At 41.5% G+C, this 15,159-nt stretch overlaps 2 protein-coding genes across 2 annotated transcripts in view; one reads left to right on the forward strand and one right to left on the reverse strand.

Moving 5' to 3' along the window:
• Nucleotides 1-221: 221 nt before the first annotated feature.
• LOC121582957 (major histocompatibility complex class I-related gene protein-like) lies at nt 222-2,840 on the forward strand. The gene is made up of 2 exons (XM_045209974.1): nt 222-324; nt 1,295-2,840. The coding sequence occupies exons 1-2, from the start codon at nt 267-269 to the stop codon at nt 2,239-2,241; spliced, it is 1,005 nt and encodes a 334-aa protein (XP_045065909.1). The 5' UTR covers nt 222-266; the 3' UTR covers nt 2,242-2,840.
• A 12,043-nt stretch (nt 2,841-14,883) lies between these two features.
• LOC123482402 (macrophage-expressed gene 1 protein-like) overlaps nt 14,884-15,159 on the reverse strand; it is a 2,086-nt gene continuing 1,810 nt past the window's right edge. The window contains 1 exon segment of the mRNA XM_045209947.1: nt 14,884-15,159. This exon segment is cut by the window's right edge and continues 551 nt beyond it. Coding sequence (XP_045065882.1) covers nt 14,925-15,159 — 235 coding nt within the window. The 3' untranslated portion in view covers nt 14,884-14,924.

The raw sequence follows: 15,159 nt of genomic DNA on the forward strand, positions 1-15,159 counted from the left end.
TTTCTTAGTAGTACAGGATTAGATAGGAGGGTTTAGTTTCACTTAATGTTTGTTTCTTTCTTTATTTAGTCTATAAACTGTGATTGACTACACACTCCAGTACAGTAGGGGGCGACATGCACCTCTAACGTTTGTTTGCGGATCTCCATAATATTATAGAAGAAGAAGATAAGCATAAGCGAAAGGGAAAGTGTCAGACTCACTTGAGAGTTAGAAACTGCAACATTACATGAGCCTACTGCAAAAGTAGGGAACATTTCTAAATCATGGACAAACTGTCTGTCTTTTTATTTGTTCTTTCCTTTTATACCATTGTCAACGCAGGTAAGATGGACTTCACTTTCTCTCAACTCATTGAAAGATTTTTTATGTTATAAAATGTTAAATTGAGAGTTTGGGACTATAAGGTTCTATCTGCATTTTTGTCAAACTGTAGTTATTGACATAGCCTTGTTCTGTTCAATGTTCTCTCCCTATATAGTACTCTAAATACCCCACTGCCCGCAAGTCATTTGTTGATCTGCCCTGTACATAGCTCAGCTCACACACGTCACCGGTTGCACCTTTTGCCAAGTCTGCCCTGTACAGATATTGCCACGCCCGGTATCCAAACATGCACAGCTTGAGAGATGCGGTCACCGGTCGAGTGTGTGTAGCCAACTACCTAGTTCAAATATCAACAGTACTGCCACAGCAGCATAACATTTCATTATTTTACATTTTTTGTCATTTAGCAGACGCTCTTATCCAGAGCGATTTACAGTTAGTGAGTGCATGCATTATTATTATTTTTTCATACTGGCCCCCCGTGGGAATCGAACCCACAACCCTGGCGTTGCAAACGCCATGCTCTACCAACTGAGCTACACGGGCCCCATTATCACTTGATAACATTTGATTTAGCCTAAATCAATATTCAGTCTGGTTGGCTCATACTCACAGCAGAGAGAGGCAGGAAGACAGAGAGGTAAATCACAATCAGTAAAATAAATAGTTAGCTAACTAGCAGATTTACATCAATCAGCTGCTAGCCCACCCTCTTTTCCCAACGTCAATCATGACTTTAGGAGGCACCAACTAGCTTGCTTACAATTTGTGATGATGAGTGTGTGTTGTTTTTTCTCTTTAAACACTTTGTTCCCCCTGAAAAGTCTGTGCACGGCCCTGCCTGACACCATGCAAACCAATGAGTGTTCGGAACTTTAAAGCCAATTATCTCAATATCATCTTTTTGCAGATAGAACCTTATAGCTCTCAATGTTGATAACTGTGGATAATATCACTCCTCTCTCAGGTTCAGGATCACATTCTCTGTGGGCACTTGCAACATACATCATCGGAGAAACGCCTTTCCCTGAGTTTACGGTTGTGTTGATGTTGGATGATGTTCAAGTGGGTTACTATGACTCCAACATGAAACACTTTATCTACAGGGGACTTCACCCAACAGAGAAAATACATGATGACCTAGCTCAGGACGGAGCTTATGTATTTGGAACTATGTACCAGAGCATTAAAGAGAGATCCTTTCAGCTAAAGCACCACTTTAATCTCACAAGTGGTGTTCAAGTTCAGCAAAGAATGGCTGGCTGTGAGATTTTGAAAAATGGTGAACCAGCCCTGATCATGTCAAAGAACAATTTCAATGCCATTTATACAGATCGAATGTTATATTACAACATGACACATTTTACATACCATGCAGGGAAACTACTACCAGGATGGGATGTGATGAGGAGAGCATTTCTTAGAACACTTTTTGGGAATGTTGTCCTTCCCATTTGCATCAAAACACTGAAGACATTCCTGAAGAGAGAGAAGAACGTTGTGATGCGTAAAGTGCCTCCCAGACTCAGGTTGATAAAGAAAGAGGTTTCTGGAGGGCTCCAGGTGAGCTGCCTGGCGTTTGGTTTCTACCCCCGCCACATCAACCTGACCCTGCTGAGAGACGGCCAGCCAGTGGCAGAACAGGAGCTGACAGGGGGGGAGGTTCTGCCTAGTGGAGATGGGACCTACCAGCTGAGGAAGAGTCTGGAGGTCAGTACTGAGGAGCTAAAGAAGAGACACAACTACACCTGTACTGCCTCTCACCTCAGTCTGGACAACAAGCTGGATGTCAGTTGGGAGTCTGGGGCAGAGAGAGTACACCTATCCACCCTCTCAGCTCTACTGGTGATAGTGCTGATTGTTATTCTATTGGGCATTTTCATTTGCGTCAAAAGGAGGAGACGCACCGTATAGCAGACATTGTCTCAACTTGCCAATGTTGATGCAAAAGTGGCGGAGGAAATTAACCTGTCTTCAGATTCTGAGACATAAGGGACAGCGCATACTTCCGATACTGAATGCACTGTCTGTTGCAGATCATCATTCTCCCAAGTTGTCCTATAATAATGTGACCACATATGCTCCCGGCGGGCCCAGTTATACAGGAAAGCTCAGCCTCCTCTCCAATCAGAGTGGCTATTCCTCGCGCACCTAGAACTTAATGCTTTAATATACTATAAATATTTATCATTTCACTTTTAAAATGTATTACGTTTTTATATGTGGCAAAAACACAACCAGTCACAATGTTTTAATCTGATTAGGCTACTTCAAAAGTCTCCTGTAGGTGTTCGCACTTTCATCCAAAATATAATTCCAGTATCCTTAAATGGCTTGACATTCACCAGGTTTCCATCCAACCTTTTTTTGAGAGTAAAGTAGCACACATGTTGGATATAAAATTTCACAACATCATGGGAAAGAATGTAGTATTAGGCTACAAATGAAATAAGTTATGATGAACTTCACAGGGTGGTGAAAGTGCAAAGTGATGACGTTGATCTTCCTTTAAAAAAATATGGAGGATCTTATTCTGGTGACATGATCGATACTTGGCTGCCATTTGACAAATAAAATAATCTTGCACTTTTGTCCATAATAAACTCATCATGTAGTACGTTTTACCCGCACTGTATCTGCAAGATGTTGGCTAGAGCGCACATGCCAATACCAGAGTGGGCACATTCGATATACAGTGCATTCGGAAAGTATTCAGACCCCTTGACGTTACAGCCTTATTATAAAATTGATTAAATTGTTTTTTTCCCTAATCATTCTACACACTAGAAAAAACTTTAATTAAATTAAAACTAAATGCATGCTTTTCAATCGAACGCTGCTGGCACCCGCCCACCCGACTAGAATCACCACTCTCGACGGGTCTGACCTAGAGTATGTGGACAACTACAAATACCTAGGTGTCTGGTTAGACTGTAAACTCTCCTTCCAGACTCACATAAAGAATCTCCAATCCAAAGTTAAATCTAGAATCGGCTTCCTATTTCGCAACAAAGTGTCACGCCCTGGCTCTGGGGACACTGTTATGTTGAGCCAGGGTGTGAAATTCTATGTTTGTATTTCTATGTTGGCCTGAGTGACTCCCAATCAGAGGCAACGAGTGTCAGCTGGTTGTCTCTGATTGGGAGCCATATTTAACTGTCTGTCTTTCACTTTGTGTTTGTGGTTTCTTGTTCTATTTTGGTTTGTGTTTAACCGTAGACATCACGTTATCGTCCGTTGTTTTGATCGTGTGATCAGTATTATTAATAAATATGTACGCATTCAACGCTGCGCCTTGGTCTCTCCCTGACGATCGTGACAGAAGAAACCACCATAACAGGACCAAGCAGCGTGAAGAAGAGAGAGGATGGACTTGGGAGCAGTGGAGTAGGAGTCTCGACTGGGCCAAGCCAAGCGAAGAGAAGAGAGGTTGGACTTTGGAGCAGTGGGGTGAGAGTCTGGCGAGAGACATGGAGGCCTGGTCCACGGGGAGAGACGCCCAGAAATTTTTTAGGGGGGGGCTAATGCCGTGGACGACGGGCCAGCAGGAGACCGCGGCAGAGCGGCCCAGCGGAGTGGCAGAGGAGGCCGCCAGGTTACGGGGGCCACTGGTCGAAGAGGGGGTGGAAGATGTAGAGGCACGGCGAGAGGTACTGGCGTGTGTTGCCAGTCCGGTCCGGCCTGTTCCTGATCCCCACGTAGAGCCAGTGGTGTGTGTTCCCAGTACGGTCCGGCCTGTTCCTGCCACTCGCACCAAGTCTACGGTGCGCATCGCCAGTCCAGTCCGGCCCATTCCTGCTCCCCGCACCAAGTCAGTGGTGCGTTTCGTCAGCCCTGTCCGGCCCGTTCCTGCTCTCCGCACCAAGTCTGTGGTGCGCGTCGCCAGCCCAGTCCGGCCCATTCCTGCTCCCCGCACCAAGTCTGTGGTGCGTTTAGTCAGCCCTGTCCGGCCCGTTCCTGCTCTCCGCACCAAGTCTGTGGTGCGCGTCGCCAGCCCAGTCCGGCCCATTCCTGCTCCCCGCACCAAGTCTGTGGTGCGTTTCGTCAGCCCTGTCCGGCCCGTTCCTGCTCTCCGCACCAAGTCTGTGGTGCGTGTCGTCAGCCCGGCTCGGTCCGCTCCTGCTCCCCACACCAAGCCAGTGGTGTGCGTCGTCAGTCCGGCACGGCCCGTGCCTGTTCCACCGGTGGCGGGTCCGGCACCGGTCAGGTGCTGCGTCACGCCGGAGCTAGAGCTATCCGCTCCACCAGTGTTCAGTTCAGCTCTGGTCAGCAGGGCCAGACCGGACCAGGGGTACTTTGGGGGGTTAGAGAAGGAGTGGGGGTCATGTCCGGAGCCGGATCCGCCGCCAAGGCGGAGTGCCCACCCGGTCCCTCCCCTGTGGTGTTTAGTTGGCGCGGTCGGAGTCCGCGCCTTTAGGGGGGGGTACTGTCACGCCCTGGCTCTGGGGACACTGTTATGTTGAGCCAGGGTGTGAAATTCTATGTTTGTATTTCTATGTTGGCCTGAGTGACTCCCAATCAGAGGCAACGAGTGTCAGCTGGTTGTCTCTGATTGGGAGCCATATTTAACTGTCTGTCTTTCACTTTGTGTTTGTGGTTTCTTGTTCTATTTTGGTTTGTGTTTAACCGTAGACATCACGTTATCGTCCGTTGTTTTGATCGTGTGATCAGTATTATTAATAAATATGTACGCATTCAACGCTGCGCCTTGGTCTCTCCCTGACGATCGTGACACAAAGCCTCCTTCACTCATGCTGCCAAACATGCCCTCGTAAAACTGACTATCCTACCGATCCTTGACTTCGGCGATGTCATTTACAAAATAGCCTCCAACACTCTACTCAGCAAATTGGATGTAGTCTATCACAGTGCCATCCGTTTTGTCTCCAAAGCCCCATACAATACCCACCACTGTGACCTGTACGCTCTTGTTGGCTGGTCCTCACTACATGTTCGTCGTCAAACCCACTGGCTCCAGGCCATCTATAAATCACTGCTAGGCAAATCCCCGCCTTATCTTAGCTCATTGGTCACCATAGCAGCACCCACCCGTAGTCTGCGCTCCAGCAGGTATATCTCACTGGTCATTCCCAAAGCCAACACCTCCTTTGGCCGCCATTCCTTCCAGTTCTCTGCTGCCAATGACTGGAACGAATTGCAAAAATCTCTGAAGCTGGAGACTCTTATCTCCCTCACTAACTTTAAGCATCAGTTGTCAGAGCACCTTACCGATCACTGCACCTGTACACAGCCCATCTGAAATTAGCCCACCCAACTACCTCATCCCTATATTGTTATTTATTTTGCTCTTTTGCACCCCAGTATCTCTATTTGCACATAATCTCTTGCACATCTAGCATTCCAGCGTTAATACTATTGTAATTATTTTGCACTATAGCCTATTTATTGCCTTACCTCCATAACTTGCTACATTTGCACACACTGTATATATATTTTCTGTTGTATTTTTGACTTTATGTTTTTTTACCCCATATGTAACTCTGTGTTGTTTTTATCGCACTGCTTTGCTTTATCTTGGCCAGGTCGCAGTTGTAAATGAGAACTTGTTCTCAACTGGCTTACCTGGTTAAATAAAGGTTAAATAAAAAAAATAAACACACAATACCCCATAATGACAAAGCAAAAACAGTTTTTTGTAGAAATGTTTGCTAATTTATACAAAATAAAAAACGGAAATATCACATTTATATAAGTATTCAGACACTTTACTCAGTACTTTGTTGAAGCACCTTTGGCAGCAATTACAGCCTCAAGTCTTCTTTGGTATGACGCTACAAGCTTGGCACACCTGTATTTGGGGAGTTTCTCCCATTCTTCTCTGCAGATCCTCTCAAGCTCTGTCAGGTTGGATGGGGAGCGTCGCTGCACAGCTATTTTCAGGTCTCTCCAGAGATGTTTGATTGGGTTCAAGTCCGGGCTCTGGCAGGGCCACTCAAGGACATTCAGAGACAAAGGGTCTGAATAATACCATTTTCTAATAACATTTTGCTTTGTCATTATGGGGTATTGTGTGTAGATTGAGCAGAGAAAAAAATTAGTTCATCAATTTTAGAATAAGGCTGTAATGTAACAAAATGTGGAAAAAGGGAAGGGGTCTGAAGATTTTCCAAATGCACTGTACCTACCCAACATTTTTTAAAAACAAAACCTTCAGTAGGCCTGGAGTTGAAAATGTGATAGAACCCATTTAACTTGTATTTTTTATTCGGTACATGGGAATTTAACCTCAAAAGTTATTTTCATGTGCACTACATATTTATGCACAGACTTGAATCTGCAACAAGTCAATTTGATGGAAACTCCACAATTAAAAGCCAATTAATAAAATTGTAGTCGCCAAATTCTCCATGAGAGTCTATAATGGCATACACCCCGAATTTTCTCTTCAGCACCATTCTCTCACGACTTGCTCACACGTGAGACAGCTGCTGAGGATAGAGAGAGGGAGAGAGGAGCCTTGGCCTAGGCTGCTGTTGATTGTGATGATGGAGGCCTTTTTCATTGAAGTAAAACAACATTTAGAGGGAAAAGAGTAAGCCTATAGTGAAAAGCCTACAAGGGGAATTTAATATAAGTTTTAATATTGTAGTGGACTAAGATGAGAAGAACTTTGGCAAGACCAAATGCAGGCTACTGTGCAACTCCCTATTCAGGTAGGATGCAATTTTGAACCTTAAATTCGTATTTATAATTTGTTTTATCATTATTATAATTGTATATCATTGTTATTATTGTAAGCCTATTTATTAATCGAAACCAGATTTTTTAATATGCAAAACCTGTTTGTTTAATTCTGTTGAGACATTTTCATTGGCTAAATTAAATTTGATCAGTCTTTTTAAATTTGTGCTCCATATTTAATTTAAGATTGTTTATAAGTAGGTCTGTTTAAAATAAATACCATTAGCCTATTTCTGTCATTTGTTGGGTACAGTAGGCCCTTGCCTTTGTTGGTAATTGCTGCAATATAACCTGTTCAAAACTTTTTTGAAGTTTTAAACCAAATGAAGTTCCAACTGCAATGCTGTGTTTGCCGCAATATAATAGCCTGCTAATATTTTCCCTATAAACAACTTCTTGACTTACTTTTGATGTTACCCTAATAAAAATTAGCAACTTTTGTGAAGATTTGGTGTTGTGTGGCTATTATTAAGCTTTACCTACTTCAAGCCTATAATATGAAGGCAGTGTGCACCGGCTCTCCAACTGACTCCCACAGTTTAACTTGAGGTGAGGAAGAATATTTCAGACCTACCAGAGTTACTCCTTAAATCTAACAATATAATGCTTATCTTTATATCAAATATTCTGATCGAAAATTAACGAATGAACCTCCTTATGTAAGTCTATATCTGTATAGCAGGATTTAAAAATATATATAACAAATATCTATATATCAGATGCAATAGCCATCTGCAAAAATAAATGCATGTCGGTGTTGTAGCGTGCTCCCTGTATATCTCTCTCTCGATCTCTCTGGGGATAGGCCTAAGCTTCTCTTCCTTTATACAGGCTGTATTAAAAAATATTAATATATATCATACAGTGAACACCTAACTGACCTAAGTCTATAGGTCTATGCATGCAATGCCCTGATGCATTTAGTGCTCAAATCTCTGACAGCTGAACCATGAGGTGGACAATTATTGTTTTAGGACAGAAGCTTAAAAACCAATAAAAAAAATAGGCTATAAAGTTTTGCATTTGCTACACACCCAAACTAGTGTTACTGTCATTTGTAATAGGCTGTTTTTAAGGACATGTAAATGTGGGTCATTTGGCCAATATCCCTCATTTATTGATGGTGCTGGCTGTGCCATATTTTAACGACAGACACCCTAAAGACTGGCAAGTGCACTAGTCCAGTGTCACTCTTATTATGCCTGCAGATCACGGTTCACCAGCAGCCCCAAACATTCAACTAATAAGCTACAGATTAGTATTGAATATTTTCCCTGTATTTTACAAATGTTCCACCCCAAGAATAATAACTTTTCTTCCTGGTAACCCTGTTTTTCCAACCCAAAGACATTTTATGAGCCTATGACCAAAAAAGACCAAATGATTGTGTCATTATCCAATACGTAACTTATGATAGGCTACCGCACATTACGCACAACAGAAAAACACAAAAGCCCATAGATGTAGCTATGCTCTCTTGGGTAAGTAAATGAAACAAGCTCCAGTAAGCTAATATTTTTGAGTGTGGACTGTATTACTGTATTGTATTATACTCTATTATATGGACTGGAATTACGCACCTCTTTCAAACCATGAACCTGGGAGAGAACATGCGTTGCTGGTGCAGGACATGCAGCCTAAAAAGTTACAATTACAGGCTATCAATTAGATTTTAATGTTGAAATATAATAGGGCCTATTTTACATGTTTATAATAAGTAGCGTGATGCATGTATACCTTTCATAATATATATCCTACTGTTGTGCAACATGCCTATTAGCCTATGTTCTCTTTCTCCATTCCTTTCTCGCTGCTTGAATAATATAGGACAATAATAAGATGCAGGCTTACTTTTCTCTTCACAAAGATTGAATGGTTACTGGTCTGAACAAATAACTGCTATACCGCCATCCCGAGTTCTCTCTTTCAAACTCCCCAGCCTGTGGCCATGAGTTCTATTGGCTGCTGTATTTTTAATTCAGCAAACAAGAGCTTGCATCCATCCCTCTTCCAATAGTCTATTAGTATATGAAATTCTAAAAAATAAATTCTTCCAGCAAGCTATTCTAGTCTAGCTTTTCCTGGGACTCCAATAGCTATGAAGCATTTTTTAAGTAGAGGGCAATGGAGTGCATGGTGCGTATTGCGCAAGAAACAGGCTATGAGTTAGAACCTTATGCATAGCCCATCATTCATTGGCTAAAAACGACATTGAATTTACAATTTAAAAAAATAAGATGACGCCAAAAGCCACATGGAGATGTGTAAATTAGTTGCGCATTTAGTCCGTATATTACCGTAAAATATGCTACAACAAATAGGGACTACAATTGAAATAAGTCCCCGACTTTATTGTGCAATCCCAGTCATTTTTAAATGACACATAAATTCAATCAATCAATTAATCCATTCAAACTGTGCAGGGGAAATTTGATGAATGGAAAGAGACATCTGTTACAAAACACTAAAAAGTTTAATGACATTCCATTCGGACATTTTCAAGCCAAGCCTTCGATACTGGTGAAGCCTACAAGGTAGGGAGGGGTGTGTTTCATGTTTGTCCAGATTGACATAGTCTATTTATTGTGGTGTTGAAAATGCAAACCATGATATTGAAGTGACTGAAGTTGACATGCTTTGTTTATTGGTTGTGTGGTGCATTGGCACATTATATTTTATATAATTATAAATATGGCATCAAAATCTGATTTCTCCCTAGCTGATCATTGTCTGCAAACGGCTGTCATAGTGAAGTAATGAAACAGGCAGGGAGAGTGAGCTTGTCTGTGGTGGTCGGCGAACCTTCATGCCCATAGCCCTGCGTGGCACCGACTGTGCCACAAAAGCATGCTGAAGTGAAAAACTCGATATCAGCATTTATAAACACAGGGTCGCTACAGTAAGTTATTTGTGGGCTTAAACCTTTTTTATGACACCTTGTGGGCATATTTTTTTTATGACACCTTGAGTTGGACAAGCTCTCCCCGAAGTAAATTTTGATCTTGCCCTAATATACTTTTTGGACACAGATGGAATTTTATCAATTTAGCTCAATTCACAATGCAAAGATGACTGCTGGAGCACCAATGAGGCCAGACACAAAATATGTGAGTGATTCAGTTACCCAGCAGGCACATAACGTTCTGAGAACCATATGTTTCTTAGAGCTTGGTGAGAGCATGGTTATTTTGCATACAACCTCCCACAATGTTCTGGGAATGGTGCAGGATACCCAGCTAGCACATAACGTTCTGAGAACCATATATTTCTTAGGTGGGAATTTTAGTACTTCAACATAAGGTTTTCTACTGGTTTCCTCAAGGTTCTATTTAGTCATGTTCTCAGAACGTTCAGAAAACATTAAGAAACAATGTTCTTCTGTGGGAATTTCAGTACTTCAGCATAAAATTTTCTGCAGGTTTCATCCTGGTTCTATTTAAAGTCATGGTGTTCAAATAACGTTCTAAGAATGTTATTTAAAAACATATAAATTCTGTTCTCAGCGTCAACAAAACTCTCTCTATTCTCTATCTTGTTAATTGTGTTCAGGTATCTGAGCATTAGGCATTAGGCATTAGTCCAGCTTCGCATTTATAGTACCAGTCAAAAGTTTGGACACACCTACTCATTACAGGGTTTTCCTTTATTTGTACTATTTTCTACATTGTAGAATAATAGTGAAGACATCAAAACTATTAAATAACACATATGGAATCATGTAGTAACCAAAAAAGTGTTAAACAAATCAAAATATACTGCTTAAAAAAATAAAGGGAACACTTAAACAACACAATGTAACTCCAAGTCAATCACACTTCTGTGAAATCAAACTGTCCACTTAGGAAGCAACACTGATTGACAATACATTTCACATGCTGTTGTGCAAATGGAATAGACAACAGGTGGAAATTATAGGCAATTAGCAAGACACCCCCAATAAAGGACTGGTTTTGCAGGTGGTGACCACAGACCACTTCTCAGTTCCTATGCTTCCTGGCTGATGTTTTGGTCACTTTTGAATGCTGGCGGTGCTTTAACTCTAGTGGTAGCATGAGACGGAGTCTACAACCCACACATTTTTCTGTATTAGCTGATATTCAGTATCTTAACCAGAAGGAGAATCATGTGATCATGTGTATGAGGTCTGTTTATCATTGGAATGACTTTACAGCGTCTCTGTTTAGTATTCTATGTACTATAATACCTTTATGACAGACAATAAAATGTAGCCTAATCAAATAATGCATTGATTTATGTTAACTACGACATTAACTCATGTTAATTAAAGCAATGTCAAGTATTATTGTAACTACTCTCGAGAACATGTTTATCACTGTGGAAGGGTTAGAAATCGAACACTTTCACTCCATTTTAAGACTGGCATGAGTATTAAACTAAAGTGAATGTTGTATACATTATAAACAATTAAACCGTTTTATTATAGAATGTTAGTGGGGAATGAATCTGTTGGATTGTAGTCAGTGCCATGAAAAGTCCTGTTCTGTTTAATGTACACAGCTCGTTTTAAACATAATTTCTTTGTGTCACTTTTCCCCAGTCAAATATTAATGGATACATTTCCACTTCAAGGCTGGACCACAATATGTATATTTTTGTAGACTGTGTTCCAAATAGCACCCTATTCCCTACATAATGCATGTTGGGCCCTGGTTAAAGTAGTGCACTAGGTAGGGAATAGGGTGCCATTTGGGATGCAAACATAATCACTGGCTTAAGTCAATTAAGTTCCCCAGTTCTGCACGCTCCAGTGTTTTACATAAAGGAAGAAAAAAGGCTGAATTGTATTTGTCTTGGAGACTAATACCTCATAAAGAGTAAATGTCATTTGTCAATCTGAAATGAGTCAGAGTTAGTGCTGCTTGAGAGCAGAGATTAATACAACACAATTATTTGCTTTTGGAAAACACGTGCAACACACACACACACACACACACACACACACACACACACACACACACACAGGTAAGAGTCTACAGTGGCAAAATGGCAAGATAGTTACATGTGTATACGTTATTGGCTCAACTGTATCAACAAGTTGTTTTCATCGCTAGCTATTGTTAGCTAACGTTAGAAAGCTAGGTAGACAGTTGCCTACAGGTTACATTATAGCCAGCTAGCTACAGTGGGGAGAACAAGTATTTGATACACTGCCGATTTTGCAGGTTTTCCTACTTACAAAGCATGTAGAGGTCTGTCATTTGTATCATAGGTACACTTCAACTGTGAGAGACGGAATCTAAAACAAAAATCCAGAAAATCACATTGTATGATTTTTAAGTAATTAATTTGCATTTTATTGCATGACATAAGTATTTGATACATCAGAAAAGCAGAACTTAATATTTGGTACAGAAACCGTTGTTTGCAATTACAGCATCTTCAATGCTCTTACGGAGGGAAGGAGGTTGTTGGCCAAGATCTCGCGATACATGTCCCTATCCATCCTCCCCTCAATACGGTGCAGTCGTCCTGTCCCCTTTGCAGAAAAGCATCCCCAAAGAATGATGTTTCCACCTCCATGCTTCACGGTTGGGATGGTGTTCTTGGGGTTGTACTCATCCTTCTTCTTCCTCCAAACACGGCGAGTGGAGTTTAGACCAAAAAGCTCTATTTTTGTCTCAACAGACCACATGACCTTCTCCCATTCCTCCTCTGGATCATCCAGATGGTCATTGGCAAACTTCAGACGGTCCTGGACATGCGTTGGCTTGAGCAGGGGGACCTTGCGTGCGCTGCAGGATTTTAATCCATGACGGCGTAGTGTGTTAGTAATGATTTTCTTTGAGACTGTGGTCCCAGCTCTCTTCAGGTCATTGACCAGGTCCTGCCGTGTAGTTCTGGGCTGATCCCTCACCTTCCTCATGATCATTGATGCCCCACGAGGTGAGATCTTGCATGGAGCTCCAGACCGAGGGTGATTGACCGTCATCTTGAACTTCTTCCATTTTCTAATAATTGCGGCAACAGTTGTTGCCTTCTCACCAAGCTGCTTGCCTATTGTCCTGTAGCCCATCCCAGCCTTGTGCAGGTCTACAATTTTATCCCTGATGTCCTTACACAGCTCTCTGGTCTTGGCCATTGTGGAGAGGTTGGAGTCTGTTTGATTGAGTGTGTGGACAGGTGTCTTTTATACAGGTAACGAGTTCAAACAGGTGCAGTTAATACAGGTAATGAGTGGAGAACAGGAGGGCTTCTTAAAGAAAAACTAACAGGTCTGTGAGAGCCGGAATTCTTACTGGTTGGTAGGTGATCAAATACTTATGTCATGCAATAAAATGCAAATTAATTACTTCAAAATCATAAAATGTGATTTTCTGGATTTTTGTTTTAGATTCCGTCTCTCACAGTTGAAGTGTAATTATGATAAAAATTACAGACCTCTACATGCTTTGTAAGTAGGAAAACCTGCAAAATCGGCAGTGTATCAAATACTTGTTCTCCCCACTGTAGCTGAGCTGGCCAGTTGCATTCTGCTGTTAATGTTGATTGCTGATGTGCTAAGCCATGCATGATATGATGATAATCTTTCTCTTGTTTGTCATGTTTAACTAGCTAGCTACCAAAAATAGCCACTGTGGTGTGAATGCTAATCAAACCCCATGTTACTAGAAAAACATAAATACTTTTTTGTTTGTTTATTAAGATACTGTCACACCCTGGCAATGGGACTCTAGTTGTTGAGCCAGGGTGTGTTTGTTCTATGTGGTGTGTTTCTATGTTGGGGGTTCTGGTTTGTTGTTTTCTGTGTTTGTCTTAGTGACTCCCAATCAGAGGCAACGAGTGTCAGCTGTTCGTTGGTTGTCTCTGATTGGGAGCCATATTTAAACTGTCTGTTTTTCATTCGGGTTTGTGGGATTTTGTTCGTGTTGGTTTGTGTTGTAACCATAGACGTCACGCATCGTTGGTTATTGTTTTGATCGTGTGATCATTTAATAAATATATTATGTTCACCTTCAACGCTGCGCATTGGTCCTCCTCATTAGACGACCGTGACAGATACAAAGTGGTCTAATCAGGGATCAAAGTACAAAAGTTATTATAAAGACATAGGGCATAGTAGTAGATTTAAGTCTCCTTCTCAACCAAATATAAACAAGTGAAAGAATGGGACTAAATCAAATTAAACTTATTTAAAGTGCATTTAAAGTTTGATTTGATTTAGTCCTATTCTTTAACTTAGATGTTCGGTTGAGACGGGAATCCAACATATCAATAATTAATTTGTAGACAAACTGAAATTAAAGCCCGATTTAGTTAGCCTGGTTACCATTATTTTTAGCTAACATTCCACTCCTTGCCACTCCTGTCATTTGCCAACGAGACTGGCCTTTCTTCAATCTTCAAATATGAACATTAATGAGCTTGAGGAGAACAGAGGATTTCATCTTGATTCGATAACCCTTATAGCTTTCCTCCAATCACTAAGGTTATGCCAATATTGGAACTCTTTTCTTTCTCCACAGAGAGATGAGTTAGCTGACAATGGCACCAAAATGATGCGCATGCTTCAATGGGGCAGAAGTCTGTGTGTTCTTGTGATTCTGGATGTCCAGTTAGCTAGCAACAATGACAAGAAGCTGCCATGTGGGGAATCATAAGTGGCTTGTTTCAGCTAGTTTTATTTTGTTCCTGAGCATCCGTTTTGTTGCTAAACAACCCACCCATCTATGTGGAATAGGGTGTGATTTGAGGTGGCTCTGGTTCAAATGTGATGCACCATATAAGGAATAGGGCATCATTTCAGATGGCCCTATTTACATTCAGTCAAACCAGAGTGACTTACAGTTATTAATTGCAAGAAGGTCAAGTACAACAGTAGGGTGTTAGCTTTTTTCTTTTGGAGCCCATTATAGGGTATAGGGTGCCATTGAGAGTCATGCCTTGTTTGTCATGAATAAAGTATTCAATGATGTGATGGAATGGGAATTAAATATAATGCTGATTAACTGACTCAGTGAGATGTTGCACTGCTGAAACACGCCACCAAAGGTGAGGTTGGTGGCCGGACCCTCGCAGGAGTTGTCTTCCACATTGGCTTGGAAGTTGAAGTTCGGTGAGTCTGGGTTGACACAGCCGGGCCGGGTGTTGATGGTATAGTAGCGATGTATG

Source organism: Coregonus clupeaformis, chromosome 32 (genome assembly GCF_020615455.1).
Source record: "Coregonus clupeaformis isolate EN_2021a chromosome 32, ASM2061545v1, whole genome shotgun sequence".
NCBI classification, from domain to species: domain Eukaryota; kingdom Metazoa; phylum Chordata; class Actinopteri; order Salmoniformes; family Salmonidae; genus Coregonus; species Coregonus clupeaformis.